This window comes from Acomys minous (assembly GCF_964271855.1).
Source record: "Acomys minous genome assembly, chromosome: 14".
In the NCBI taxonomy this organism is placed as follows: Eukaryota; Metazoa; Chordata; class Mammalia; order Rodentia; family Muridae; genus Acomys; species Acomys minous.
Window position 1 is genome coordinate 23,729,517 of NC_140496.1, and position 25,290 is coordinate 23,754,806.

At 51.0% G+C, this 25,290-nt stretch overlaps 1 protein-coding gene across 1 annotated transcript in view; it reads right to left on the bottom strand.

Annotated features, from left to right (window-relative positions):
* CDH5 (cadherin 5) overlaps positions 1 to 17,138 on the bottom strand; it is a 38,524-nt gene extending 21,386 nt beyond the window's left edge. Inside the window, exons 1-2 of the mRNA XM_084755997.1 lie at positions 16,983 to 17,138; positions 5,351 to 5,574 (exon numbers count right to left, since the gene is read on the bottom strand). Coding sequence (XP_084612123.1) covers positions 5,351 to 5,554 — 204 coding nt within the window. The 5' untranslated portion in view covers positions 5,555 to 5,574; positions 16,983 to 17,138. The remainder of the gene's footprint in view (positions 1 to 5,350; positions 5,575 to 16,982) is intronic.
* Positions 17,139 to 25,290: the final 8,152 nt, after the last annotated feature.

Sequence of the window (25,290 nt, forward strand, 5' to 3'; positions counted from 1 at the left end):
GGACAATTAGTAAATTAATGTGGCTATGTTCCAATAAAACTTTACATATAAGACCAGGCAGAGGGCCACATTTGGCCTGGAGGCAGAAATTTGTACATCTGCAGTATGCATGAGAGTAGGGAGCCTGTTTTGCCCAGTCCTGTCTTCCTAGCATGCAGTCTAGGCTTGGAACTGTATCCTTCGTCCAGTACATTGACCTGGTCCTTTTTATAGCTGCTGTGTGGGTTCAAAGGTGTTGACGTGGTGAGATGTCAGTGCTGTCAGTTTTCCTCCTCACAGAAAGCTCTTAAAATGCTTAATTCATTGACCTCTCGTTGCATGTGAAATTTCACTATGCCGGTCATTCCTTTGAATTAGAGTGGGTGATTTTCTTTTCTTTCTTTCTTTTTTAATGTCTATGACAATTTGACACAGCGAGAAGGTTCATCATTCACTTAGATTGTCTCCAGGCTCTTGGAAGATGGCCTTGGTCATGTTTTAGAGTGGGATAATGAAGTCACAGACCTTGACACTGCCTCCCCAGTGGACATGCTTGGGTCAAACACCTCGTGATAGAGGGTCCTGCCATTTGGGGAGCTGTGTGGAATCATGGGGAGCCTAGAAAGGATAATTTGTGCGAGAAATTTTTTTCTCCCCTTATTTTATTATATTGATGGCAGTATCTCACTATGTAGCTCAGGCTAGTCTTGAACTCTTGATATTTCTGCTTAGGTCTCTTGAACGCTGGGACTACAGGTTTACACCACTATGCTTGATGAAAAGGATTTTTTTTTTGAGGAGGCTCAGAGCCCACGGCCAGAATTAGTATAGCATTGTCACCCGTGTGATTTTGTAGAAGGCTGCTGAGACCTTTCCTGGTCTCTCAAGTGGGACCGTTGAATGCAGCCTTAGCTGATTCTTCCCTTAGCTCCTAGCTCTCAAGACAGGCTGGTCTCCTCACCCTTAGCCCACAGTGGCCTTGTTAGTGATTTCTACTCTGCAGAGAGTAGTGTAGGAGATGATGATGCTCACTGCTCTTCTGCCATGGTTACATCCTTCATCACAACCATCATCACTTGCTTACTCTCCTTCACCAGGGCCACCCACGACCATCACTACCACCACATCTCCATAATTACCACTATTACCACCTTCTCCATCCCCTCACTGTCACCATCTTCACCATCATCACCACCATCACCACCATCACCACCTCCACCATCTACTCCTTTACCAACCATCACATCCACCTCCACCACTGAATCAACACTACTGCTGCTCTCTCTGTAATAGCCTCTACTCTTGTGGTGGTTTGATCAGGAATGGTCCCCATAGGTTCATATGTTTGAATGCTTAGAGAGTAACAGTATGAGGTGAGGCCTTGTTGGAGTAGGTGTGGTTTTTTTTGGGGGGGGAGGGGCTTTTTTTTGGAGGAAGTGTGTCACTGGGGGTGGGATTTCCGGTTTCAAATGCTGAAGCCAGGCCTAGTGTTTCTCTCTCTTCCTGCTGCCTACCGATCCAGGTGTAGAACTCTCAGCTGCCTTTCCAGCACCATGCCTGCCTGCATGCTGCCATATTTCCCACCATGGTGATAATGGACTAACCTCTGAAACTTCAATACAACCCTTAATTAAACGTTTTCCTTTATAAGAGCCGTGGTGGACGAGGTGTCTCTTCATAGCAACAGAACAGTGACTAGGACAGCTCTCATCTCTCCTTACCCGAGTCAAAGTGAAATGACTCCCAGAGGCTCACTGATTTGAACACTTGGTAGCACTGTTTTAGAGGGTTGTAAAACCTTTGGGAAGTAGAGCCTTGCTGGCAGAGGCAGCTCACTAGAGTGGGAGATGAGGTTTTACAGAATGGCTCTACTTCCTGTCCATTCTCGGCTTCCTGACCGGAGAACACAACGTAACCCTCTTCCTCACACTCACGTGATGGACCGTGTCCCTTCTTACACTGTGAGCAAAAGTGAACCCTTTCTTCTTGTAAGTTGCCCCTTATGGGGTGTATTAAGTAAAGGGTAATCACACTACAATCCACAGGCCCAGAGAAGTTAGATAAAGAGGAACAGTCTGGGGGGGGGAGGGGACACATGGGTCTTCCTGGGAAGGGGTGAGTGGGGATGGGAACAGGAGGGACCAGGCTGGGGATGGAGGGATGGAGGGAAAGAGCATAGGGAGAGGCTACTGGAATAGGTGGCTTCCGGGGGGGCATTGTGAAAACCTAGTGCAGTGGAAACTTCCTGGACCTCCGAGGGTGATCCTAGCAAGGGCTCCTAGTAATGGAGGATATGGAGCCTGGACCAGCCACCTTCTGTAACCAGGCTGGTCTCCCAAGGTGGGACTGAGACACCAACCCAGCCACAAAACCTGTCCCGTCGGCAAGATGCACTGGGGGGCGATGGTGGATCAGAGCTTGTAGGAGTGGCAACCAATGACAGGTCTAAACTTGAGGTCCAAGCCATGAGAGGGAGCCCACGCCTGACACTGCCTGGATGGCCAGAAACCTAAATCTGGATATCTCGGAGACCTAAGGTAGAACCAAACACAACTGACAAAAAAAAAAAAAAAACCCTCAATAAAATGATTCCTAATGATACTCTGTTATACTCTAGACCTGAGCCTAGCCCAGTAATGATCAGAGACGCTTCCTCCAGCAGCTGATGGGAGCAGGGGCAGAGACTCACAGCCAGTCATTTGGCAGAGCCCCAGGAGCCCTGCAGAAGAGGGTGGGAGGGAGGGTTGTAGGGGCCAGAGGGGTCAAGGACTCCAGGACACAGGTCCACAGAACCAAACAGGGCTCGTAGGTGCTCACAGAGACCGAAGTGGCAATCACAGAACCCGTACAGGCCTGTGCTAGGTCCGCTGCCTACACGCTGTGGTTGTTTAGCCTGGTGTTCTTGTAGAACTACTCCCAACTGTGGGAGTGGGAGTGTCTCTGACTCATTTGCTTTTTCATGACACACTTTTCCTCCTACTGGGCTGCTTCATCCAGCCTTGACGTGAGGGTTTATGCTTAGTCTTACTGTCTCTCGTTACGCTGTGTTCGGTTGATATCACTGGGAGGCCTGCTCTTTTCTGAGGGGAAATGGAAGAGCAGTGAATCTAGGAGAGAGAGGAGGTAGGGAGGGGAGCCTGTGGTTGGGATGTATCGTTTGAGAGAAGAATAAAGAAAAAGAAAAAAAAAAGAGAGAGAGAAAGAAATGTGAAAGCAGCTAACACAACTATCATTGTCACTGCCTCAGTCACCTCCTCTCCCACCACCCATGACCACATAGACTCAGTGCCTTGGGAAGGCAGCGTATCCTGCTAGAAATATGTGGACGAGGAGAGCAGTTCACTGCTGACATCCAGGAAGCAAAGGGTGAGAAGAGGGAGAGAAAGGGAATCCTGGTTCCCACATCTCCTTCAAGCAAACATCCGTAATGGCCTAACTTCCTTCTCCTAGGCCTCTCTCCTAAAGATTGCACCACCCTCCCTGGGGCCACAACCTTTAGCACATGGTCTTTAGGGGACACGGAAGACCTGAACTATAACATTGTTTTAATCAATTAATTGCTAATGCACGCATACGTGTGTGTGTGTGTGTGTGTGTGTGTGTGTGTGTGTGTGTACATGCATCAACCTAAGAAGGCGACTAGTAGGAGTTGTTTGTGTCTCTCCTTCTACCACGTGGATCCTGACCACTGAGCTCAGGTTATCAGACTTGATGGCAAATGCCTTTGCCATCTCTCTGGCCCATAAACAAGCAAATGATACGTTTGTGTCCATGTATGTGAGGGTAGGCGTGTGTGCCGCAGCACACACGCAGAGGTCTGAGGACTGCTCCCAGGATGCCGTTCTCTCCTGCCACACCGGCACTCAGGCCATTAGGCTTGTGTAGCGGCACGCTTATCTGCTGAGCCATCTGGCCAGCCCTAGATGATGGCATTCTGCCTCTGACTACTGACGGCCCCTGCTTATCTCACAACACAAAAGGAACTGAACCCATCAGCAAGTGTCCCTGTGGTATCCTCAGCTCCTGCATTGCTCAAAGGAAGTGGCCTCTGAGACCCAAGGACAGCTTTTGGGCCTTTAAAAATAAAAGCCAAGGCCAGAATAAAAGCTTCATACTCCAAGAGACACTGGTACATGAGAAGCATTCCTGTTTCATAAGGGAGAAAGTATGGTGGTTAGTGCTCGTTACCAGCTTGACTGCCTCTAGAGCCTCTCATGGGACAAGCCTCTGGGATCACTTGAGAGGGATTATCTGTGTCAGGATAACCTTTGGACATGGCGTTGAGATATTTTCTGATTTTTTTCTTTCTATTCGTTGAGGTGGGACTACCCGCCCACTGTGAGTGGGGCCATTCCCTTGGCAGAGGTCCAGGACTGCTCTTGCCTGTGGGTGTCATATACCCAGCTGCTTTAACCCCCTGCTGCCTTGCTTCCTCTTGATGATGATTGTGCCCTTGAACTGTGAGCCAAAACAAACCCTTCCTCCCCAAAGTTGCTTTGGTTAGAATTTTTTTAATCACAGCAACTAGAAAAGAAACTTAGACAGGAAGGAAGATGCAGACCCAGCATGGAAACCATAAAATCTTATAGCTCAGGGTCTAGCATGTAGGGCGCAAGGCAGAGGATTTGAGATCCAGGGCTCAGGCATCCTGTCCCCTGTGGCCTGTCTTGTTGGAGTCTTCATCATATCTCTCTTGGTCTGGCTCTACGTCTGCATTTCTGACATATCTCACTTTTTTGGAATCTTCATTAGAAATTCACATCCATTCTTCTGGATCTGTAGGCCGCCTCCTCAGGGGATGCCTTCATGGGTTCCACACCTACTATGCTATCTGTCTTTCCAGGGCATCCCTCACTTTCCTCCTCACTATCACCATGACAATTATCATTACTACCTCACCATAATTATCATTATTATCATTTTCTTTATTATCACTGGCATTACAACCACCACCACCACCACCACCACCACCACCATCATCATCATTATTATTTATTAACTATGAAAAACATCTTCAGCACTATCACCACCACCATCATCTCCACTGCAATCACTTTCACCAACACAACCACTAACTCCCTCACCTTCTTTACTATCAATACAAGTACCTCTACCACCATCAGCACCACCACCAGCACTACCAGCACCAGCACTACCGGCTCCACCAGCACCAGCACCACCACCACCATCACTTTTCTCTTTCTTAGCACAACCATCATCACAGTTGTCACCTTCCCCATTATTACCACCTTGCTCACCACCTCCACCCCCTTCAGTGACAACCAGTCCTGTATTCAGCACCATCTGTGTGTGCTACATGGCCATGATTATGGTCCAGATGACTTCCGTCACCCTGGAGCCCAATGCTTACCTTTCCCACATAGTGGGGCAGGGAGGAGTTTTTTTCCTCATCTATATGCATTTGATTCCAAATCCAGGCTCTCTTTTGGCGATGGTGGACAGGCAGCACGCCAGAGGTGTCTATCTGGGGATGGTTAGGGCCTGCCATTGCTGTCACTGCCAGCAGGCCCAAGAAGATGCCCAAAGCAGCAGCCAGCTCTGTGAGCCTCTGCATCCTTTCCCGGAGGCACTGACCTGGGGGAAAGAGGACAGAAAACATCAGGGCAGAGTGGCCACAGTCCTAGGGCGTGAGCAGCTCACTCCAGGAGCCAAAGTTTCTTTGTCGCATTCCTCCTTTGTCAGTCACTCAGCTGACACCAGTATAATGAGACACTAGTCTTAGTGGGATGAAGGCAAGCCAAAAAACAATTTCTCTTTACAGCCACATAGGCTGCCATGAAAGCAGCTGCAGGTGTATGAGGTCCCCAGGAAGCTGGGACGGACTGCTGGGATACTGATGCTTATGCTCCCAAAGCACCATGGGAGCACTCGGACTATCACCATTTTACAAAGGAGGGAACTAAGGTTCAGAGAGGTAAACTCCAAGTGAGAATGAAGCCCAGGTACCTGGCCACAACCAGTCACTTTCACCGAGAGCTCACTGTTTACCTGGCTCCGTTCTAGGTGCTTTGAGACACACCATTTCATTTCATCTCCCTTCCATCTCATTTTATAGACAAACGAAGACACTTAGTAACATCCCCAAATCACCCCAGACTGTATGGGGAACAGAGTCAAAACTTGGACTAAGTTTGTGAGGCCCCGAATTCAAGCTCTTCCCTGATGCCTTTCATGTCTCAGCAGCTGATCTGGGGTAGGTTTAAGGTTCCTTTAAAACATCTTTCCAGCTCCTTCCAGACTGAAAACCCCTCTGGCTTCGATGTTGCCTTAAGAGAAGGCTCCTAGAAGCTGGGCAGTGATGGAGCATGCCTTTAATCCCAGTCAGTGTTAAACAGAAAAACCTTGCCTGGAAAAACAAAAACAAACAGACAAACAAAAAACAGACAAAGGGGGTGGGGAGAAGACACCTAGAAAATCCCAAGCATCTTAATCCAGAGGTTAGCACTCACTCCAGAGCTTATAGGTGATGGCCACCTTAGGGGCTGGGTTTGATAGCATTTGAGAGACTGAGGTACACAGGGCTAGCTCATGGGCCCAATGTGAAACAGAGTGCAGGTCTGTTGAAGTAGAGATGAAAGAATTTTAAACTTCACAGGGGCCCCTTTGAAGCACATGCCCTGTGCAGTTGCACAGGCTGTATGCCCTGGAAGGCAACCTGTAGGCTTGGAATATTGGTCATTCAGAGATCAAGCCCTGAATCTAGTCTAAGTTTCGAGAATGGAAAATTTCCAGTGCCTCATGGTGGTGGAGGCCGTGACGACGTGGCCATCACTCACTATTGCGTCTCAGCCCTGACCCTCCCATGACACCCATCTGGGGGGTCCCTGTGTCACTGACCTGCAGTTCCTGAGATGGTATAGGGGGAGAAAGTGGGTGGGTGGGGGTAGGAATCAGTATGGGTGCCTGGAGAGAGATGAGAGCCTTCAGGAATACAGAAGGGGGGTGTGTGGCCTCCTCTCCTGCTATTGAGGGAAGGGGTGGGCCCTATTTATCACAGGATCTTCCTAAACTCCAGTAACACCATCACTGGACCACTGGCGCCTCAGTGAGGGCTGGGCTGTCTGTGCTGATCTTAGCACCCATGCTTCCTGCTCTTCAGCTCCTCTAAGTCTGCCCTAGAAGGAAGTGGACTCCACCATCCCAGGATGGGGGAGGGGGCGCTGAATACAAGTGCTATGTGCCTTAAAGGAGGCTCTGTGTCCCCAGACTTTGTCTTCTTCAACCATCAACAAAGGGTCTGCCCCAGAAAATGCCGGGGCCTCCTGGAGTAAGATACCAGGCAGAAGGAAGGCTGTGAACCTTCCCCGTTTGGTAGGGGAGGGTAATGGAAGCAGAAGAGCCTGCCAGGAATCTGGTTCTGACTTAAGCAGGTGGCTATGTGACCCTCTGCCTCTACCTTGCAGGCGTGGCTATGTAAAGTGAGTCATTTCCTTCTTTGGCCTGGGAAGAACTGCCAGGCTTGGGGTTTTCTGTTCCCCTCCAGTGAGAAGTGACTAGGAAATAGATAAGTGGTATAGTAGGAAGTGAAACGGAGGAGGGGAGAGAGTTCTCAGGCCAGGGGTAAGTAGAGGATGAGAGCCTAGGCTATGGGGCACAGCTGGGAGGCGAGAAGACCTGCCTTGGAGCTGTTTGCCACACTGGGACCAACGGGAAGACCAACTGGGACCAACGGGAAGAGAGCGGGAATCCCGCCGGGAGATGCGGCTGTGAGGAGGAAATAGCTGTCAGAGACTGGGAGACCATGGACGGCCTTCCTGAGAGGCGTTTCTTGTATTTTGTGGCATACAAGGTATAGCCTCGTGTATGTCAGGCAAGTGCTCTATCACTGAGCTATGCTCTCAGCCCTTGCAGCAATTTATTTAAGGCCACACTTGCGTGCCAGCTCCAAGAAGGCCAGCGGGAGGAAGAGAATTTCAGGAAGCAGCACTAGCAAGAATACTGCCCGCCCCATGTAGAAGAGCAATTGTCATATCTGAGGAACCGACGAAGTCCCCAGGGTCAGACAGAAATAAGAAGCAAAGGCCAAGGCAGTGGAGAGAGGCTACGTCAGTGTGACAGGTGAATAACGTCCTCCAAATAATATCTGCATCCTATACACTGGAGCCTGAAAGGTTGCCTTATATGGTAAAAAGGACTTTTGGCAGCTATACTTAAGTGCAGGATCTTGTTTGAGATGTGGAGTTGATCCTGGACTGCCTAGGATAGTCTCTGCGTCTTTTGAGGATAGGAGGATGAGGATGAGGATGAGGATGAGGATGAGGAAGAAAAGGAGGAGGAGGATCAGATTCAAACATAACCTGTGGCTAGGCCTGGTGAGGCAGACCTGTAATCCCACCCGCGTAGCTAGCTGTGACAGGAGGGTCTCAAGATCAAGGTCTTCCTTGGTTACCGCGTGAGTCCAAGGCTAGCCTGGGAAACCCAGGGAGACCCTGTGTCACAAATAAGTATGCAGTCCACCTGGTAGACTATTGCCCAGTATGCACAAAGCCTGGGTTTTTATCTCCAATACCACATAAAGAAGGAATGGTGGCACACACCCATAATCCCAGCATTTGAAAGGTGGAGGGCAGGGTGTGGTGGTACACACTTTTAATCCCAGCACTCAAGAGGCAGAGGCAGGTGGATTGCTGTGAGTTCAAGGCCAGCCTGCTCTACAAAGCAAGTCTAGGACAGTCAAGGCTAACACAGAGAGATCATGTCTTGAAAAAAACAAAACAAAACAAAACAAAAACAAACAAACAAAAAAACGAAAAGAAAGAAAGAAAAGAAAAGAAGAAAAAAAGAAAGAAAGGTGGAGGATCAGAAGTTCAAAGGTCATTCTCAGCCACACAGGAAGCTGGAGGGCAGCCTAGGATACATGAGGCCTTGCCTCAAAAAATAAAGTGAAATGAAATAAAATGTAAAGAGAGGGCTCTGGATGCAGTTCTGCTGTAGGGCACTTGTCTCAAATATGTGAAGGCCTGCATTCCAGCACCAGGAAGAGATGTAGTGAGATGAGGCTGTGGTGCTGAGAGACTACCAGCTAATGGAGGCAACGGCTCTGGGCACGAGTCCCTTCCAAGGCCTACAGAGGGGTCACAGCTCTGACTTCAGCCCTCTGAGATCCATTTCAGACTCCTGGCTTTCAGAACTGGAAGGCAACGGGTAAATAAACCCACGTGGCTTTAAGCCCTCAGATTTCTGGTAGCTTATCGCCATCACCAGAGGAGTATTATGGCCTGCTTATCATGCTTGTTCCTGAGCACACAATCCTGAAGTGGCACATGCCTACCATCCCAGGACTTGGGAGGCAGAGGTAGAAGGACTGCCAGGACCGTGAGGCCACTCTGAGCGACATAGCAAGAGCTGCCCTCAAAAGAGCAGCAGCAATAACATCTCCCAACCATTTTCTGCAAGATCGTGTGGCTCACATCCATTTTATCTCCTAGAATTCCTGCCCTGGCCCCACTGACCTCTGCCCTGGACCATACATCTTCCCCCAGGGATTCCTAGCCCTGGCCTTGGCCTCAGGCTGGGTTTGGCCAGAGGTGTCCAGCAGGTGCTGTGGTGACAAGGGGAGAGAAAAAGGCCATGTCTTCCCTGTTCCTCTGGCCTATATTTCCCTTTGGGGTTGTACCCTCCATCATGCCAGCTTCTAGTGGGCAACCTATGTGGGGTTTGTCTCTGGGCTCTGGACTCTGCAAAGTGTCTTTCCTTTTGTCCCTTCAGCCCTAGAGTGATACTAGCTTCCCTCCATTGCTGGTCTCTGGGTGCCTCCATGTGTAGCTTGGTCCCTGTGGCCCTCCATAGCTCTTGTTGGCAGTCCCTTCAAAGAATCTATATTGGGCACTGCATTCCCTGTGAGGCCTCTGTACTACAGAGTGAGCAGACACAGTTTCTTTACTGGTCCCTGTTAGGGATGAGAGAAGGGTTCTGAGCGCTGACAGCAGCCTTCAGCTATATGAGAAAATTAGTATTATATTGGACTCCCATGAAGCAGAGTCTACTGGCTCACAGGGGACATTAGCCTGTTGGGGCTTTGGCTAGCCACATAAGAGTTCTCAGAAGATGCAGAGCTGACCTCCTCTCTGTCCATCAGAGGCCTTGCTGCTGTGAGACTTGGAAAGAAATCCCCTGAGCCCACAAGGTTGCCTGCAAGTTCTCAACCTCTAATCAGAACAGCCTTTGCTCTCACGGTGTCCCCTGGATCAGGGCATGGGAGGTCTGCTCACTCAGCTCTCGGTCAGTCAGCGTTGGTGAGGAGGCAGGGCCATGGAGTCTGGGCCCTTGGGAGGTGAGGGAGGTGAGGGAGGTGAGGGAGGGATGTCAGGTAGGCTAATCTCCTTGAGTATGTTATCTGATTTAAACCTTGCCACAACCCTTCGAGGCAATTACCAATAGTCCCTTTCTGCACATGCTGAAAGGAAGGCGCCATGGAACCTAAAATAGCTCTTCTTGCATCATCTCTTCCTCTACCTCAGCAACAGTTGTCATAATAACTGTTTTCAGTGCTTGGCTGTCAGAGATACCCCCTTTCTTTACATTTCACACTCACTACAGCACATCTAGGATGCAGAAATCCTCATCCCTCAGCCTTCGATGAGGAAATTGAAGTTTGGGGACTGCGCATCACACAATCTGCCTTCTTCTAAAATTTGCTCTTCTACATCCAGTCTCAGAGGGACCCAGGGAACTTTCCATTCCAAAAGCCACACTTATTTGAGTTTAGTGCTTTTAGCGTTAGACATTTGGTAGAAGGGAAAGGTTTTGTAAAACAGCCATTGCCTCCTGTCCAGGGACAGAAGCCAAGATGGCTGTGGTCTCACTGAAAATCAAATCTCCTAAAAGTTTAGCCATTACCCAGTTGACACTGTATCCCCTTGGTTTCACCCAGCATAGTCTCATCTTTTGGTCCTTCTTATCAGCTTCAGAAAGGTTGGGTGGAATTAGGGCACCAAATGTATCTGAGAGTTTTGAGGACTGGAGATGTGATTCTGCACTGAGCACCCCAGTTGAACAGCTAGGGATGTGTATGAACACAGTGGCCAGGGGACAAGGAAGTGCCTCGTGGCTCAGATGTGGGTGTGGGACATTCAAGGATTGTCCATTTTCCTGGCCATCCAGGATCTGTGACGATGCCCAAACTCATGCTTTGAGAGAAATTCCAAATGGATGACAGGGCCTGCTGTGCCCTCAGTCAGTCTACGAACGCCAAGAAGATTCCAATTTAGAAGACAAAGAACACCCTAACATTGAACATACACAGAGCCCAGAACCGGGGTCACTTGAGTCTCTGAGAACCTAAACATGGTTGGACTCAAGTGCCCTGAGAGGTAAGGATCTTGGAAGCTTTATCTAGAGTGGCCATGGACCAAAAGCCAGAGTCTGGGGCCTGAGGGATGGCTCTGAAGGCTGTCTGGGCATCTGAGTAGGACAAGGCAGGCCTCCCGTGGCTCTGTCTTCTCATCTCTGGGCTCCCTCTGAGACTCTAAGCATAGTCTAGCTATGAGCCCTTAACTCTAGAACCCCCGTCCCCACTGGGCTTGGTGATGTTCCTTCCTTCCTAGGTCATACAGCACCCCTCCCCTGAAGGAAGCCAAGAGAGTACAAGGTTACACATGCTAGCATTCTAGATTACACAGCACTCGCTTTCTAGCACATTTCTTATATAGGCCTTTGTGCCTATGGACCCATGACGCAGATTGCACCATATAAAAAATTGCAAAAGTGTGCTGGGAGGAAGCCGTGAGAGGGTGTGTGGGGGAAGGGAGGGACAGAACTGACATGCAGCCGGAGTCTTAGGAGGGAGCCCTTTTTTTTCCTCACTCATCCCCTGTGGGACGTCAAGCAAAGCCCCCTTTTCCCTTTGTCTTTACAGCCCATCCATTCCTAGCACTTGGCCTCAAGGGGGCCGTGAATCGGACTCAGCCTTGAGTTCCACAGATTCCAGGCAGAAGGAAGCCCTTGGGCACAGCTGAAGAGGGTGTGTGGAGGCGCTGGAGTGTCTCGGGGGCTCCCTGGGACTCATTTCTGGCTTTGCAGCTGAACAGATGTAGGAAATTTGGCTCCAGCTAGAGCCCCTCAGCAGGACGTAAAGCCAAGATCTTGGTTCGTCCTCCCCTGACCACAGGCATCTGATGCCTTAGATTCTAGCAGCTGGGTTCTGATTTTGAGAGGGTTGTTCACTGTGGGTGAAGTAAACTATCATCTATCTATCTATCTATCTATCTATCTATCTATCTATCTATTTAATCTTCTATATATCTATAGTCTATCTGTCTATCATCTATCATCTCTGTCTCTCTCTCCCTCTCTCTCCCTCTCCCCATCTGGAGCCTCATATCCTTCAAGGAGTCTGTGTAAGATCCCAGTGGGCGAGTTCCCACGGCAGTTCCGCAGAGCTGATTCCCTTAACCTCCTATACAGGGCCCTCTCCTCTATCCAGCCGATGGCCTTCAGTGAGGACAAGAGCCTGTATCTGGCAGCTAAGTGGAACCCCAGGGAGGGCCTTTGATGATGGAATGCTCAGCCCCAACCCAGCCCCCTGCAGACTGTGGACTTCAGCCTGGAGACCTGGGTCAGGGATGAGGGGCAGGGCGGTGGGCGGAGATGGCTCAGAACACTTGTAGGAGGGTGTGTGTGTGTGCCTGTGGTCAGGGGCTTTGGAGCCTGAGCTCTGTGTGTGGCCCTGGGCAGCTCTGGCCTGCCTATGCCACACACTTTGAGCCTCAGCTAGGACAGGAGTTGGTTTTAAAGGTGCACGTACCCCACCCTCACTCCTCCAGTGATTTCCTGCCTTGCCTTTTTGAGCCCCCCCCCCCCCCCCCGTGTTTACAACTGGGTTTTGTTAGTGTGGATGTTGGGAGGTCAGAAGGGTGAAACCAGTCAGCCATGAGATGGGCCCCTTGGGGTTTTTCTCCTCCTTTGTAGCTCAGTTTGGCAGTGAGACAGGGGTCCCCAGAGCTGCTCCTTTCCTGGGACTGCCTCCTGGCGTGGATTGTGACTTTGCTCCCTTCTGGGTCTCCCTTGTCTTAGTCTTTCCTGCAGCTTCTCACTTCCCCAGCATGAAGCCAGGTTCCCCAGCCAGCCAGTGGAGTGTCCCCCCCCCCATCAGCCCTTTTCTATTTTCTTCCCTCCTACCCCTTCCGGCCACAAGCCATCCTAAGGGTTTACTAGAATGCACAGTGCTTGTCCTACACTCAGCATGCGGGAGTGCCCTTCCTAGCTTTGCTCCCTGAGTGAATCCATCCCCGAGGCTGCCTCCTCCACGTAGTCTTCCGATTGCCACCAGCTCCCAGCCCAGCCTCTGCTTCCTAGTCTGAACATTCTCTGCCCAGAATCGTTCTGGCCCCAACTGTGTACTTCCTCCTAGTGTCCAGGCACATGGACTCAAGGGAGGTCTGGAATTTGGTGGTGTGGAATCCCCCGTGACACTCTCCCGTTCTGAAACTGCTTCTGATTCTCCTTTCACTCACAGGATTTAAAAGCCAACATGTATAGTTCCAGACAGCACCTTGGGTGGTCAGAGCAAATGCAAGCTGTGTTTAATTGGGGAGGAAAAAAAAAAAAAGGTTCTTGCCTGTTCCCAAATATCCCCTCTATCAGCCACCTTATTGCTAGATTCCACTAAGATTTGATTCTTTAGGACAATGAGATAATCTTTCCTACAGGTCCCCAGAGAGAATCCACCTACTTCTGAGCAGTGAGTTAAGACAAAGATGCCAAACTAGAACTCATAGGCCATTGCTACTCGCCCCTTCCCATACCCATGGCAGACATCACTAATCAATCACAGTTTTCATTCCTCTGTGTCGTTAATACAGCTTTCAAGATACGAGTCTTCCAAGTCTTGTCTGCAATTTGTAACTGATTTACGCTGAGTCTTTGAATGATAAGCTGTTCAAACCAGCTCTCTATCTCCCTATGGGGAGACTCAAGCATCAGACAGATGATTCCCACCCTGGGGGGGGGGTCTTTCCACCGCCTCTGAGCATCCTGACTTTGGCTGGGACGATGGGACAATGGTGGGAACCGGGACAAGGTTTACGTGTGTCGGAACCTGTCCTATTGCTCATGTGCTTGTGATCTTGAGTCTGTTTTGCTGTATCTGGGCTTCAGCGGCTGCATCTGCAAGGAAGGCAACAAATGCTGAATCCCTGGACAGGAGGACGGGAAAAGGTGAAGCCCAACACGCACAGACAGTGCTCATTAAGTGTGCAGGTGTCTTGACCTCTGCCTACCTCTCTAGTCTAGAGCTGCACCTTCCACCAGCTGTCTCACATCTGACCTCAATTCCTGGTCTTGCCGAAGGCGCATCTCTCTCATTTCCCTGTTCTCTTCCAGGAAGACACATTATTCATCACTGTCTGTCAATCCCTGAGCCCCGTTTCTCCCTGTCAGCCTATGCATGTACCAGATGTGTGTGTGTGTATGTATGTGTGTGTGTGTCTGTGTGTCTGTGTGTGTGTCAGTGTGTGTGGGGGGGCGCTGGTTTCTCTGAGTGGATTTAAGAACCGTTCTCTGCTACAGAGAGATGGGAGACAGAGGCTGAGTTTGTGGGAGCTGTACAAGTCTTCCTGGGATCCCAAGTTCCTATTCTTCCTTCAAGAAGCTCTCTGTAATTGTGCCTCTCAACGCCAATGTAGACCAGGGTTCTGGGGGACTTATTTCCCCAGCAACAGTAGAACCAGTCTCTTAGGGCAGATCCTGGGGCCTCTAAGGCTCCTGGTTTGTCCTTATACTGGCGGCTATGGTCTCAGTTCTGATCGTCTTGTCTCTAAACTCCACTATGGAGTATGGCTATGGGATCAGCCCTGTCCTCCTTCCACTTTATACTACTGTGTGACCTCAGAGTGTCTGGTTAGTCTCTCTGCACCCCAGAGGTCATGTCCGTCACATGGGACTTATTTATGTCAACTGAAGGGGGTGCAAAAGAGGTGATGAAGGCAACTAGAGATGGTCCACTCAGGCAGGGCCTTGAGCTTCTTGCTGGAGTGATGGGTAGTGTCTGCTGTGTCTGAGGTAGTCGTGTAACGGTGACTCATCTAACTTTGGGGAGAAAATACGTGTGGCCCTTCTGGCTTCCTGTCCCATGTCCGGTCCTTGTTTGGCTGCACAATGGTCGGGCTGAGGCTGCAGGGTGGGCAGCTTAACCCCTTCAAAGTATTGGGAACTTCTTCCAGCTCTTAGATCTGAACTTTAGAATTGGTAGGGCCGCCCTGAGGCTCAGCAGCTCCTGGGCCCCTCAGGACCACCTGGAACTCCCCAGCCCATAGTTGGCTGGGCTCAGGCCAGATGCAGGGGAATTTTATGAGTTCCCTGCCCACTCAAGGACAGCTAATAGTTCTGGGCTGTCACAAACCTTCCTGCTCTAAAGATCCTAGAACACACCAGGCTCCCAGATCCTTCAAGCTTCCTACCTGTGGCTGTCACCTGTTATCGGGGTCTGGCCTGCCTACCGCATTCCTTCAGAGGTAGAGTAGGTAAGGAGCACAGATGCCCAAAGGAGCTTACAGCATGAGTAGCTGAGTATACAGTCTCTCACTTCAGCCTTTCCTTTCACATGCTGGCCCCCCCCCCCCCCCGCGCCCCTGCCCAGTGCTAACAGGAGGTGAGGTGGCTGGGGAGGGGAGCTTATGCCTGTGCTTTGAGATGCCAAATCTTTGTGGTATTCACAGCCACCTATTGCCTTGGGCAGTGGGGGAGTCCATCCATGATTCCCTGGCTATCTGCCTCTCACTATGTGCTAAACCCAGAGCCAAGGGTGTATATCACACATAAAGACTGAAGATGCTTTCTCTACTTTATGGCCTAGAAGTGAGAGACCCTGTGTAATCTCATGTGCCAGAAAAAGCCTGTGTTGTGGAGGACAAGTTCTAGGTTCGAGTCTTTATCCTAACTCTTCTCTGAGTCTTGGCAGCTCTCTCTGAGTACAGAGAGAATCCATCTACCTCCTTGGACTGGATAGTAAATACAGCAGCCGCTGATTTGGAGCATTCTTTCTACATAAACCATCTCTACTACTTACTCCACTGATTGTGAATAGAACTGCACCCCAAAATATCCTCTCCCAGTGAAGGATTGGAGACCTTAGGTAACTGTCCCAAGGCTATGTGGAAATGACTAGGCTGGGATCAGCACCGAGGGTCAACGTCTCTAAGCCCAGCTTTCGCCTCAGAGGTCCTTGTCTCCCGGGCTTTCCAGGGACTTTGTTGCGCTGCACAGGCACAAGGGTCCTTGAGTGCTAGGTCCTGAGTATCTATCTGGTGTTGGGGGAGAAACTTCAGGCTGCCTTCCTGTCTGCAACCCCGAAAGCACAAAGCAGGCCCTGTGAGTCTGGGGGAGATGAGGGGAAGAGTTCACAAACAGGGCCCCAAGGGCCCAGAGCCGAGCCTCAGAATGCCTGTCTGGAAAGTGGGAGACACTGACAGAGGGAATGAGTATCCCTTTCAGTGCCCCAAATCTCACCCTAGTCCCTTGAGGAATTATGAGAAGGTACGGCAGACCTTGGTAAATCTATCCCTTTAGCTCCTCTCCAGACTGTCCTTTGGGCAGAAGGCAGAGCTAATCCTAGTAGGCAAGGAATCGCAAAGCTGCTGTTTGCCCATTTCATACAAAGCAGATCCCACACAAATCCAAGGCCCAGACAGCAGTCCTCTGCCCTAGCATGCTGCGGGACAGTGCGATCCTGTCCTCTTTGAGCCTGGTATCCACATAGAAGCTTCTGGCCACTGGAATCTCACTGAGCGAGACGGTCTACTTACTTCTAAGACTGCCGAGTCTTTTTCCCACATTGCCTCTAAGATAACCATGTGTGTCCTTGCCCACTGAAAGGTGTATATTCCTTAGGTCCTCTCTCACCCAGAAGAGACGCAGACCTTGGAGTGGCTGTGGTCTCCTGGGAATCGTATGCACGCCCTCCATATGGGCAAGTGAGGACCCTCCCAGCTTTGGCTCAATGGGGAAGCAAAGGAAGGTTTGAGAGGTTTGCAAGCCTCACTTACCGCGTCTGCAGGGAGCTGAAGACTCTCCACTCCTTCAAACAGTCTGTTCCAAGGTTGAGCTTTGTGTAGCGCTCCGCTGATTGCCTCAGGAGGGGAGAGGGGAGCCACACCCAGGCTGGGAGGGAGGCAGGTTTTCCAACTGGCCCTGGCCCACTTCCCCTCGGGATGGTTTCCTGTTATTGTTCCTTTGTGAGCTGCCTGCAGATAGGCAAGCCCTATGGTGGGCGGCCTCAAGCCTGGTTAGCTTAGCCCTGGTGGAGGCCTTTGGAGCTGCCTGGGGTGTTCAACTCATATTTCTCAATTCCAGGTCTCACATGTTGGGCTCTGAGCCTAGCGCTGGCTGTGGGCGCCCTGGGCTTTTTGTCAGGGCATTCACCATTCCCCTGAAGGCAGGTGTCATATCTCCCACTTCACAGTTCAGAAAGCAGAGGCTTAATGGGTTGGGGGGGGGTTGGTATTTGTTTCCCAGCTGGTCAGAGTATCCAAGACATCCAGCGACATCAGCCTCTCCACAGAGCTGGCTTTTCATGGTGACTCCATGGTATGGTGGATGAAAAGGAGGCTGTGGAGGTCTTAGGGGCTAGGTGGCTGAGAAGAGGGGCAGACAATCACTTTCAGCACCAGGGTGCCTGTCGGCTTCTTCCGGGCAGGGTGGTGTGGGTTTAAGTTCCAACGCACCAGCCTGAGTCAGTTGGTGGGTACCACCTCCCTTTACAACTACGGGGTGACATCAAAGGCATGTGGCTTTACTTCTGATATGACCGTGGGCCAGTCAGAGCTCCGTGCCTCAGTTTATTCATTTGTAGAATGGGACTAGACAGGCTTGAATCAGCCAAGGGGAGCTTAGAAGACAGTGAAATGGAAGGTGGACCAGAGCTCCCCGGAACCAAGAAGTTGGGGAGATGAGGTCAAGAGCCTGCTCATTCATTATGCGATGGGCTAGTAAAGTTTCCAGGGTACCGGCCCAGACTAAATGACTTGGAATCTGTGGGGCAGGCTGCTCGAGTGTACCCTTTGGCAGGTTGCCCACCTTTCTTTATGCGTAAAAGCCTGGGAAGTCCCCAACTTGTCCTGTTTTTCAGTGAGGCAAAGAGGGGCCCTAAAAGAGTAGGCTTTCCAGGCACCAATGACTGGATGGCAAAAAGATAGAGGAGCTGGGGGAAGAGAGGGTTTTCTGTCTGGGCGCAGGTGGTATTAGAGATGCCCATTAGACACCCACCCAGAGACAAGGGGTTGGTGAGTGGAGATGGGTGACATCCAAAAAGGAGCCAAGTTGGTCCATGGGAGTAGACCAGCTTGCAGGGAGCAGGGGCTCATTCTCTGAAGTTCGTGGGTCCATCACAGGAGGCTTCTGTACCGAAGGAGCTGTGGAAGCTAGTGAGGTTAGTAGGGTGGCCAGCTAGCTGGGTCACCCTGGGTAACGGTGTGACTCAAAGACCTCTGGCCACTGGGTTTGAAAAATGATGTCATAGACTTGACCACAGCAGGTTAAACAAAAACTTATTGGAAGAGATACTCGGGGGGTCTGGGCATGGGGATGGGGGTGGGGTGGGGGTGGGGAGGGGTGACAAGGAAGCAAAGTGGGTGTAGCCAATCACTCCCTCCAGGCCCTCTGAGAATTGAACTGGACCAGAGGCACAGGCATGGGAATCTAAACTTTGATGGAATATTTGTGTTCCGAGACCATGCTAAGACAGATGATGGGGAGCTGTCCTGGGGCTGTTCTGAGCTCTGAGCAGGACATATAACATTCAGCCAGTGTGTGTGTGTGTGTGTGTGTGTGTGTGTGTGTGTGTGTGTAAACAATAGCTCCACATTTTCCTTTTTCCTCTCTGCCAGCATCAACCCTCTCCCCAGCCCTCACCATGGGCTGGCCCAACATAACCTATTCCCCTGTGAGAGCTGCCTGTCCCGGTGGTCTGCATACTCAAGGGACACAGCTGCCAGGGCAGCATTTTCCACTGGCTCTCGTACGCAGTGCTGGCAGGCTGCCAGGGACCGGGCCTGTCCTGCCACCACTGCCAACTCCTCTTGTGCTCCAGTCCTGGTGGACATTTCTGCCCTGAAAACAGCCATCGCTGCCATCTGTAAACAGCAGACAGGCAAGCCTTGAATGTGCCCTGGACTCTGGGGATGACAGTGGATGGAGGTCTGCCTAGCAGAGAAGTTCAGACCTTAGGAGGCCAAGCTGGTGCTCCCCAGAACCAACGGAGGCAAAGAAGGTATCGGGAGGGCACGTGCACAGGATGTGCACCGGGAGTGCAGAAGGCTGCCAGGAAGGCAGGGAACACGATGGTCTGCTGGGGGAGATTAGGCGCAGGCTGGAGGAGGAAGAAGATCTGTAACGGGCCAGGGGAAACCCACCTAGCCTGACCGGGGAGTTGGTCATGTGTGAGGAGCTAAAGGTCATGGGGTTGGCAAACCCGGGAGTCAGATCCTGTCTGTGTGACTTAGACCAGCTATTTGGCTTCTCTGGGCTGTTCTCACCTATGAATGACCTTCAGGCCACACTTTTCATGACAGGGAGGAAGTCAAAGGGACATTGGAAATCATTAACACTAGCAAGGCATACTGAACTTGTGCTTCATATGAGTGTAGTCTCTGGGGCAGGAATGGTGACCCAGTGATTAAGAGCACTTGTTCTTCCAGAGGACCCTGTTTCTGTTCCTAGTACCTATATAGCCACTAACAGCTGTCTGTAACTCTACTGCCATCTTCTGGCTTCCTCCTGCACTGCATGCACAGGCATCTATAGAGGCAAACTTCCCACACACATAAAATAAAAACAAAACCATCTTTTAAAAAATTGAGTGTGGTCCTCAAGCCTCCTGCCTCAGAATCACTAGAGTGGGTAGAGGGGTTGGAAATGAAGATTTCTTGACATCATCCAAGGTGGGTGGAGACAGAATGCCTGGAGATGGAACCCCAATACCTACCGGCTGGCAGCCCCATAGGCCTTGTGGCTGAGCACTCTCATCGGAGGACCATTGCCTCCCTGTGTGCTGCTGATGCCTAGAGTGCTTCGTTTAGCCCTCAGGACAAGCCCAGGGTTAGTTGTTGTTAGCCTTGCTACACAGATGGGGAAACTGAGGCTGGGAAATAAATGCTGGCTGCCTGAGATCTGAGAGCTTGTTGGCACAATGCCAATTCTGGACCCCACCTTCCTCTCCGTGGGGAAGCTCGTTAACCACTAGGCTTTTCTGCCTTGTGACAGTGTGTCAATAGAACTCTTCCGGGTCACAGTCATTTTTTTTTTTTTTTGTCAATAAAATTTCCCACAGTACTGGGCATCCAACCTTAGGACAGGAAGATGGTACTTTCAGCTTCATCGGAGGTAGTGGGTGTGAAGTCACATGACCTCCGCCTTCCAGCATCTGCCCACGTTCACTCTTCCCTCTCCTTCATTCCTTTCTTTCTTTTCTGTTTGCAGAGCCCCCTTGCTCTTCTCTCTGATCGCACATCCTCTGTACCAGCTTAAGGATGCACAAGCTCACTCGCCGGCTCATCTTTCTTCTCCTAGCCACGTGCGTCTCACCGATGTGCTTGTCCTGGTGTGGAGCACAGATGAAGTCCTCCCTGAGTGATGACATGGAGTCATGTATGCATCAGAAACAGGGCTGGAGCGCTGGGTGTAGAGCTACAGCTACGCCAGGGACTGTGTGTCCCACGCTCCACTCTGCCTGTGTGCACTCAACAGAGGGGCTCCCAGCAGCCTTCCTGTGCCCTCCCAGCCCATTGCTGCCCTGGAACCAAGTGATCAGCTGTGTCTTGCTATGGCCAGAGTTACTGCAACTTTGTTTTCCCTCCTTGGTTCTTCTCTTTCTTTTTCAGGCAGGGTCTTGTTCTGCGGCCCGGGCTGGGCACACGTCCATGCTCTCAAGGTCCTCAAATACTGAGATCACAGGTTTGCACTAGTTATGCCTGCCTCTTGATGCCTTTTCCTTTTGTCTTGGTTTTGTCAGTGTGGGCTGAGGACCTGATGGTACTCCTACATGGGCATCACCGAGGAACAGGGAGCAGATTCCCCAGAAGTCATTTGGCACCAAACTACCCCATGGTCTGTCTGCAGTCATTTTTCAATTGCTGGAAACTTTCCTACTAATTTCCTTTTCTTCATATAGATGCTCCTGATATCAGAGGCTACTCTGAGGTTCCTCCTATGAGTCCTACTATGTGCCATCCCTGCCCCAGGCTTTATAGCTTATTTCTGACATGGCAGCTTTGAGAGCAGAGGGGGGAATCCAACCTTTTTACGGCGCCGAGTGATTGCCTGTCTTAGCTCCATCTAAGCTCTTTCCTGTACGTGTGTCTGTCTGGCCTTACTGAACACTGTGGATGGGCCCAAGAGAACTACTCCTGCTTCCTGCCTCTGAGCCTTTGCCCACACTATCTTTCTCTTTTAGGATGCTCTTCCTTCCTCAGTGTGCCAGCCCAGGCCCTCCCAATCCTTCAGTACCCAGCTCAAATGCACCACTGGTCATCCAGCCTATCCGATTCCCCTGTGCCCGTGGAAAGATCATACCACACTCACTCTAGTCACGCCATCTGTCAGCTGTAACGCCCCCCACTGGGAGTGCCATGATGGTTCGTCTTCACCAGCAACTTGACTAGATTTGGAGTCCCCTGGGAGACACACCTCTGGGTGTTACTGTGAGAGGATTTCCAGAGAAGGTCCATCAGGGAGGAAGACCCACCTTTGATATGGGCCGCGACGGCCTATGGACTAGTGTCCCCAACTGAGGAGAAAGGAGGAAGCAAGCTAAGTATCAGCATGCATCTCTCTCTGCTTCATGACAAAGGACACAATGGGATCCGCTGCCTCGTGTCCCTGCTGACAGGCCATCCCCTCCATGGCTGACGTGGCCTCTCATGTCATGAGCTGAACACACCGGTTCTTCCTGAAGCTCCTCTGGTCATGTGTAGTAGCACAGAGATGAGAAAAGTCACCCACGCAGGCTCTTTCCAGAGCTTTTTCACAATATTCCTGAGGCGTAAAATGGCACCCCTAATTCCCTGATGAGGGAGGTGAAGTTCAGAGAAGCTTGTTAACTTGACCCGGCTCTCTGCTTGAGTAGTGGAGCCTTAATCCCAACTTTCATTGTTGTGCTTGGAGCTCAGTGCTCCCTGTGACGTGCCACCAGACTGTCACTACCCTGTCATTGTCATTGTTTTTGTTTCATGGAAACCAACAACAACAACAACAACAACAACAACAACTCCACCTAGTGATATACAGGCTTTTTTTTTTTTACACTCCAGAGGGCAGAATGATGCTGGTTAGAAAGCTCCTGGGGGCAAAGGAGGACAAACTTCATCTAGAGCTCTTTCTAGCTCTGGCCAGGCCCGGGGAAGCTCACCATCTAGTGGGAGATGCCCAGATGGGCATCAGACGTATGGAAGGGACCCAGGCTGGAGACAGGGAATGTGCCTTCATGCCGGGTGTTGTCAGAGAGAGATGGCCTGATGTTGTGCAAGCTGCTTTGAAGCCATGGACCCAACTTAAGAGGCTGTGTTTTAAGAAGAGCGCTCTGTCTAGGTTTAAGTTCCCCATGGTGTGTATGTGTATGTGTGCGTGCATGCACGTGTGTGTGTGTGTGTGTGTGTGTGTGTGTGTGTGTGTGTGTGTGCGCATACGCGTTCACACTCAGGCAGGAAGGGGGCCATGGGGTCTGAATCATAATGACAGCAGAGGTCAGAGGCTGGGGCAGTTAAAGCCGCAGCCTCAGTAGCCTGAGGAGGAAGAGGGGTGTTGGGCAGCCTGTCCCAGGCCAGGAAGGAGCAAAGTAAGAACTGCATTCCTGATGGTGAGAACAATGCAGGTTCGAAAGCTCCTGGGGACAGAGGGAGGGGGGACTAACTTTGCCTAGAGCTTTTTCCCAGATGTCTTGCTCGCTCTCTCTCTCTCTCTCTCTCTCTCTCTCTCTCTCTCTCTCTCTCTCTCTCAGACATCCTACCAGCGTTGTTGGGGAGGTGGTGCTGGAGGACCAAGGGCCCTGAAGCTGGAACAACAGTCAGGCTGGAGGGGCACAGCATGGAGCCTGACCAGGACTTGGTGGGATTGTCCTTATTTTCCACTTACGGTCCGTCTAGCTCCCTGGTCCTCAACCTTCCTAATGCTGTGACCTTTTATTAGAGTTCCTCAACTTGTGGGGACCCCCTCCCCCACCAACCATAAAATTATTTTCATTGCTACCTTATAATTATAATTTTTGCTACTGTTATGAATCATAATGTAAATGTCTGTGTTTTCCCGTGGTCTTAGGTGACCCCTGGGAGGGTTATTCAACCCCTAAAGGGGTCATGACTCACAGGCTAAGAAACACTGACCTAGATGGTTCCACATCGGCCACATAGCTTCTGCTGCCTTAGTTCCCTTTCTGTACAATGGGGCTGATTGAGTGCCTTCCCCAAGGGTTGTTGGGAGAAGTTACTAAGAAGATGTATGCAAGGCACACAGTGGTTACCCTGTAAACACTGACAAGAAAACAGCAGAGAGGTTAATGAAAGTGACGGTGAGTATGTGAGGAGATATAATTGTGTGTAGGTGGCATTTGTCTGATCATGTGGACGTGTGAGATCGGGCATGGAGTATGCAAGGCATTCCTCTGGAGGTGTCCTGTGTGCAGTATCTGTAGTACAAGGACACTGAGTGAGTGGTAAAGCGGGGTCTAGGGGTCCCAAACCTTGGGTGTCTCCCTCCTCTACAGGCTAGAATTCCCTGACCATGTCAGCCAACAGACAAAGCCTCCTGCACCCCATCTCCTACAAAGATCCAGAAAGCCTAAGGCCTTATTTGGGGGGGGGGGGTGGCGAAGCAGCTGGGCTGCATAGAATAGGACCAAGGACCAGCCTTCCTGTCTGGAGGGCAGGCGTGAGTCTGGCAGACCTTGGTGCCCGGAAGCTGAGCCTTCCTGTCTCCAAGCCCACATTCCCTTCCCTCTCTGTCAAAGCATCCTGGAGAACAATGGGTAGGAGCCTTCCCCATCTGTGGGGCAGGAAGGTGGGGCCTGCCTGGTCAGCTTGATGGGGCAAACAGACCCTGGCCCTACACCAGTTTTTCATCCAAGCAAGCCCCCCAGCTCTGCTTCCAACTTTCCCCAGACCCTCAGTGCAGTGCACAGTGCCTCCTGTGGCCTGAGGCCAGGCCTTTGAGCACAGTGCAGCCAGGAAAGAGGCAGTGTGAGCTGGTCCCACAAAAGCTGCTGCTAGGGAGAGCCCTGATGGGATGGAACCAAATCCTCAGGCTTGTATGGGTCTTGAGGGTCCCTAGGACCCCACCTTTCAGGCCACTGAGACCGATGGGGAAGCAGAAACAGTTCTTGTCAGTCTACGTTGTGGACATGGTCTCTATGCACTTGTAATAAGCTAACGAGTGGGCTTCTCCAGGCCAGAGGGGCTCAGTGGAAGAGGGCAACAGCTCTGGAACTTTCTTAGCCGCCTACCTCTGTCTACTTTGTGAAATGATTGACTCCAGACGGCACGGGCGATCCAGTAAGCACCAGCTCTGTAAGAACTCTGTCAACTCTGATGAAGGTTCTGTCCTTCCTTGGGCTGTCTTTTCGGAACCTATCACCAAGCTCAGAGGGGACAACAAAGGACATAAAAGGGGGCAGGGCTTGATGCAGTTCTAAGGGAGGGAAGGTGAAAGGACAAAGATGTGATGGGGACCTGGCTAAGTCAGGTCAACTGAGAAAGAAGCAAGGTGTTTGGTGTGAGCAGATGCCCACAGGATGGCATTGTTTCTGCAGCCCCGCCCCCCTTCAATCCCTATCTGAGATCTTGGTTTCCTCTGGGATTCCCCGGCCTGGGGCAGAGACATCACCTCTCGAGCATTCCCAACAAACACAATGCTGTTAGGTCAGGGCATTTGCAAAGGCCACCTCCACTGCCCACTGCCTGGAATTCCACTCCTAAACTTTCCAACTGTACTTGTGCATGTGTGTGTGTGTTCATGTGGTGTGTGTGTGTGTGTGTGTGTGTGTGTGTGTGTGTGTGTTCTCAAACTATGTACTGATCTCCAGCACTTAACTCAAGGGTACTGGCATTGCTGCCTAAAGAACCCCAAATCCCTTAGCAGTGGCTCCCATCTCTCCCTCCTCCAGCCCCTGGTGATAATCTTTCTGTCACCATGGATTTTCACACAAGTGGAGTCATGCCTGTTAGGTGGCCTTTTGTGACTGGCTTCTTTCACTCTGCACAATGTTTTCAAGGGCCACCCCTGAAGTAGCATACATCAGAACCCCCCCACAAAACATGTTCACTGTATAGGTCTACCATATTTGGTGGATAGCCAGGCCATGTCTGCCCT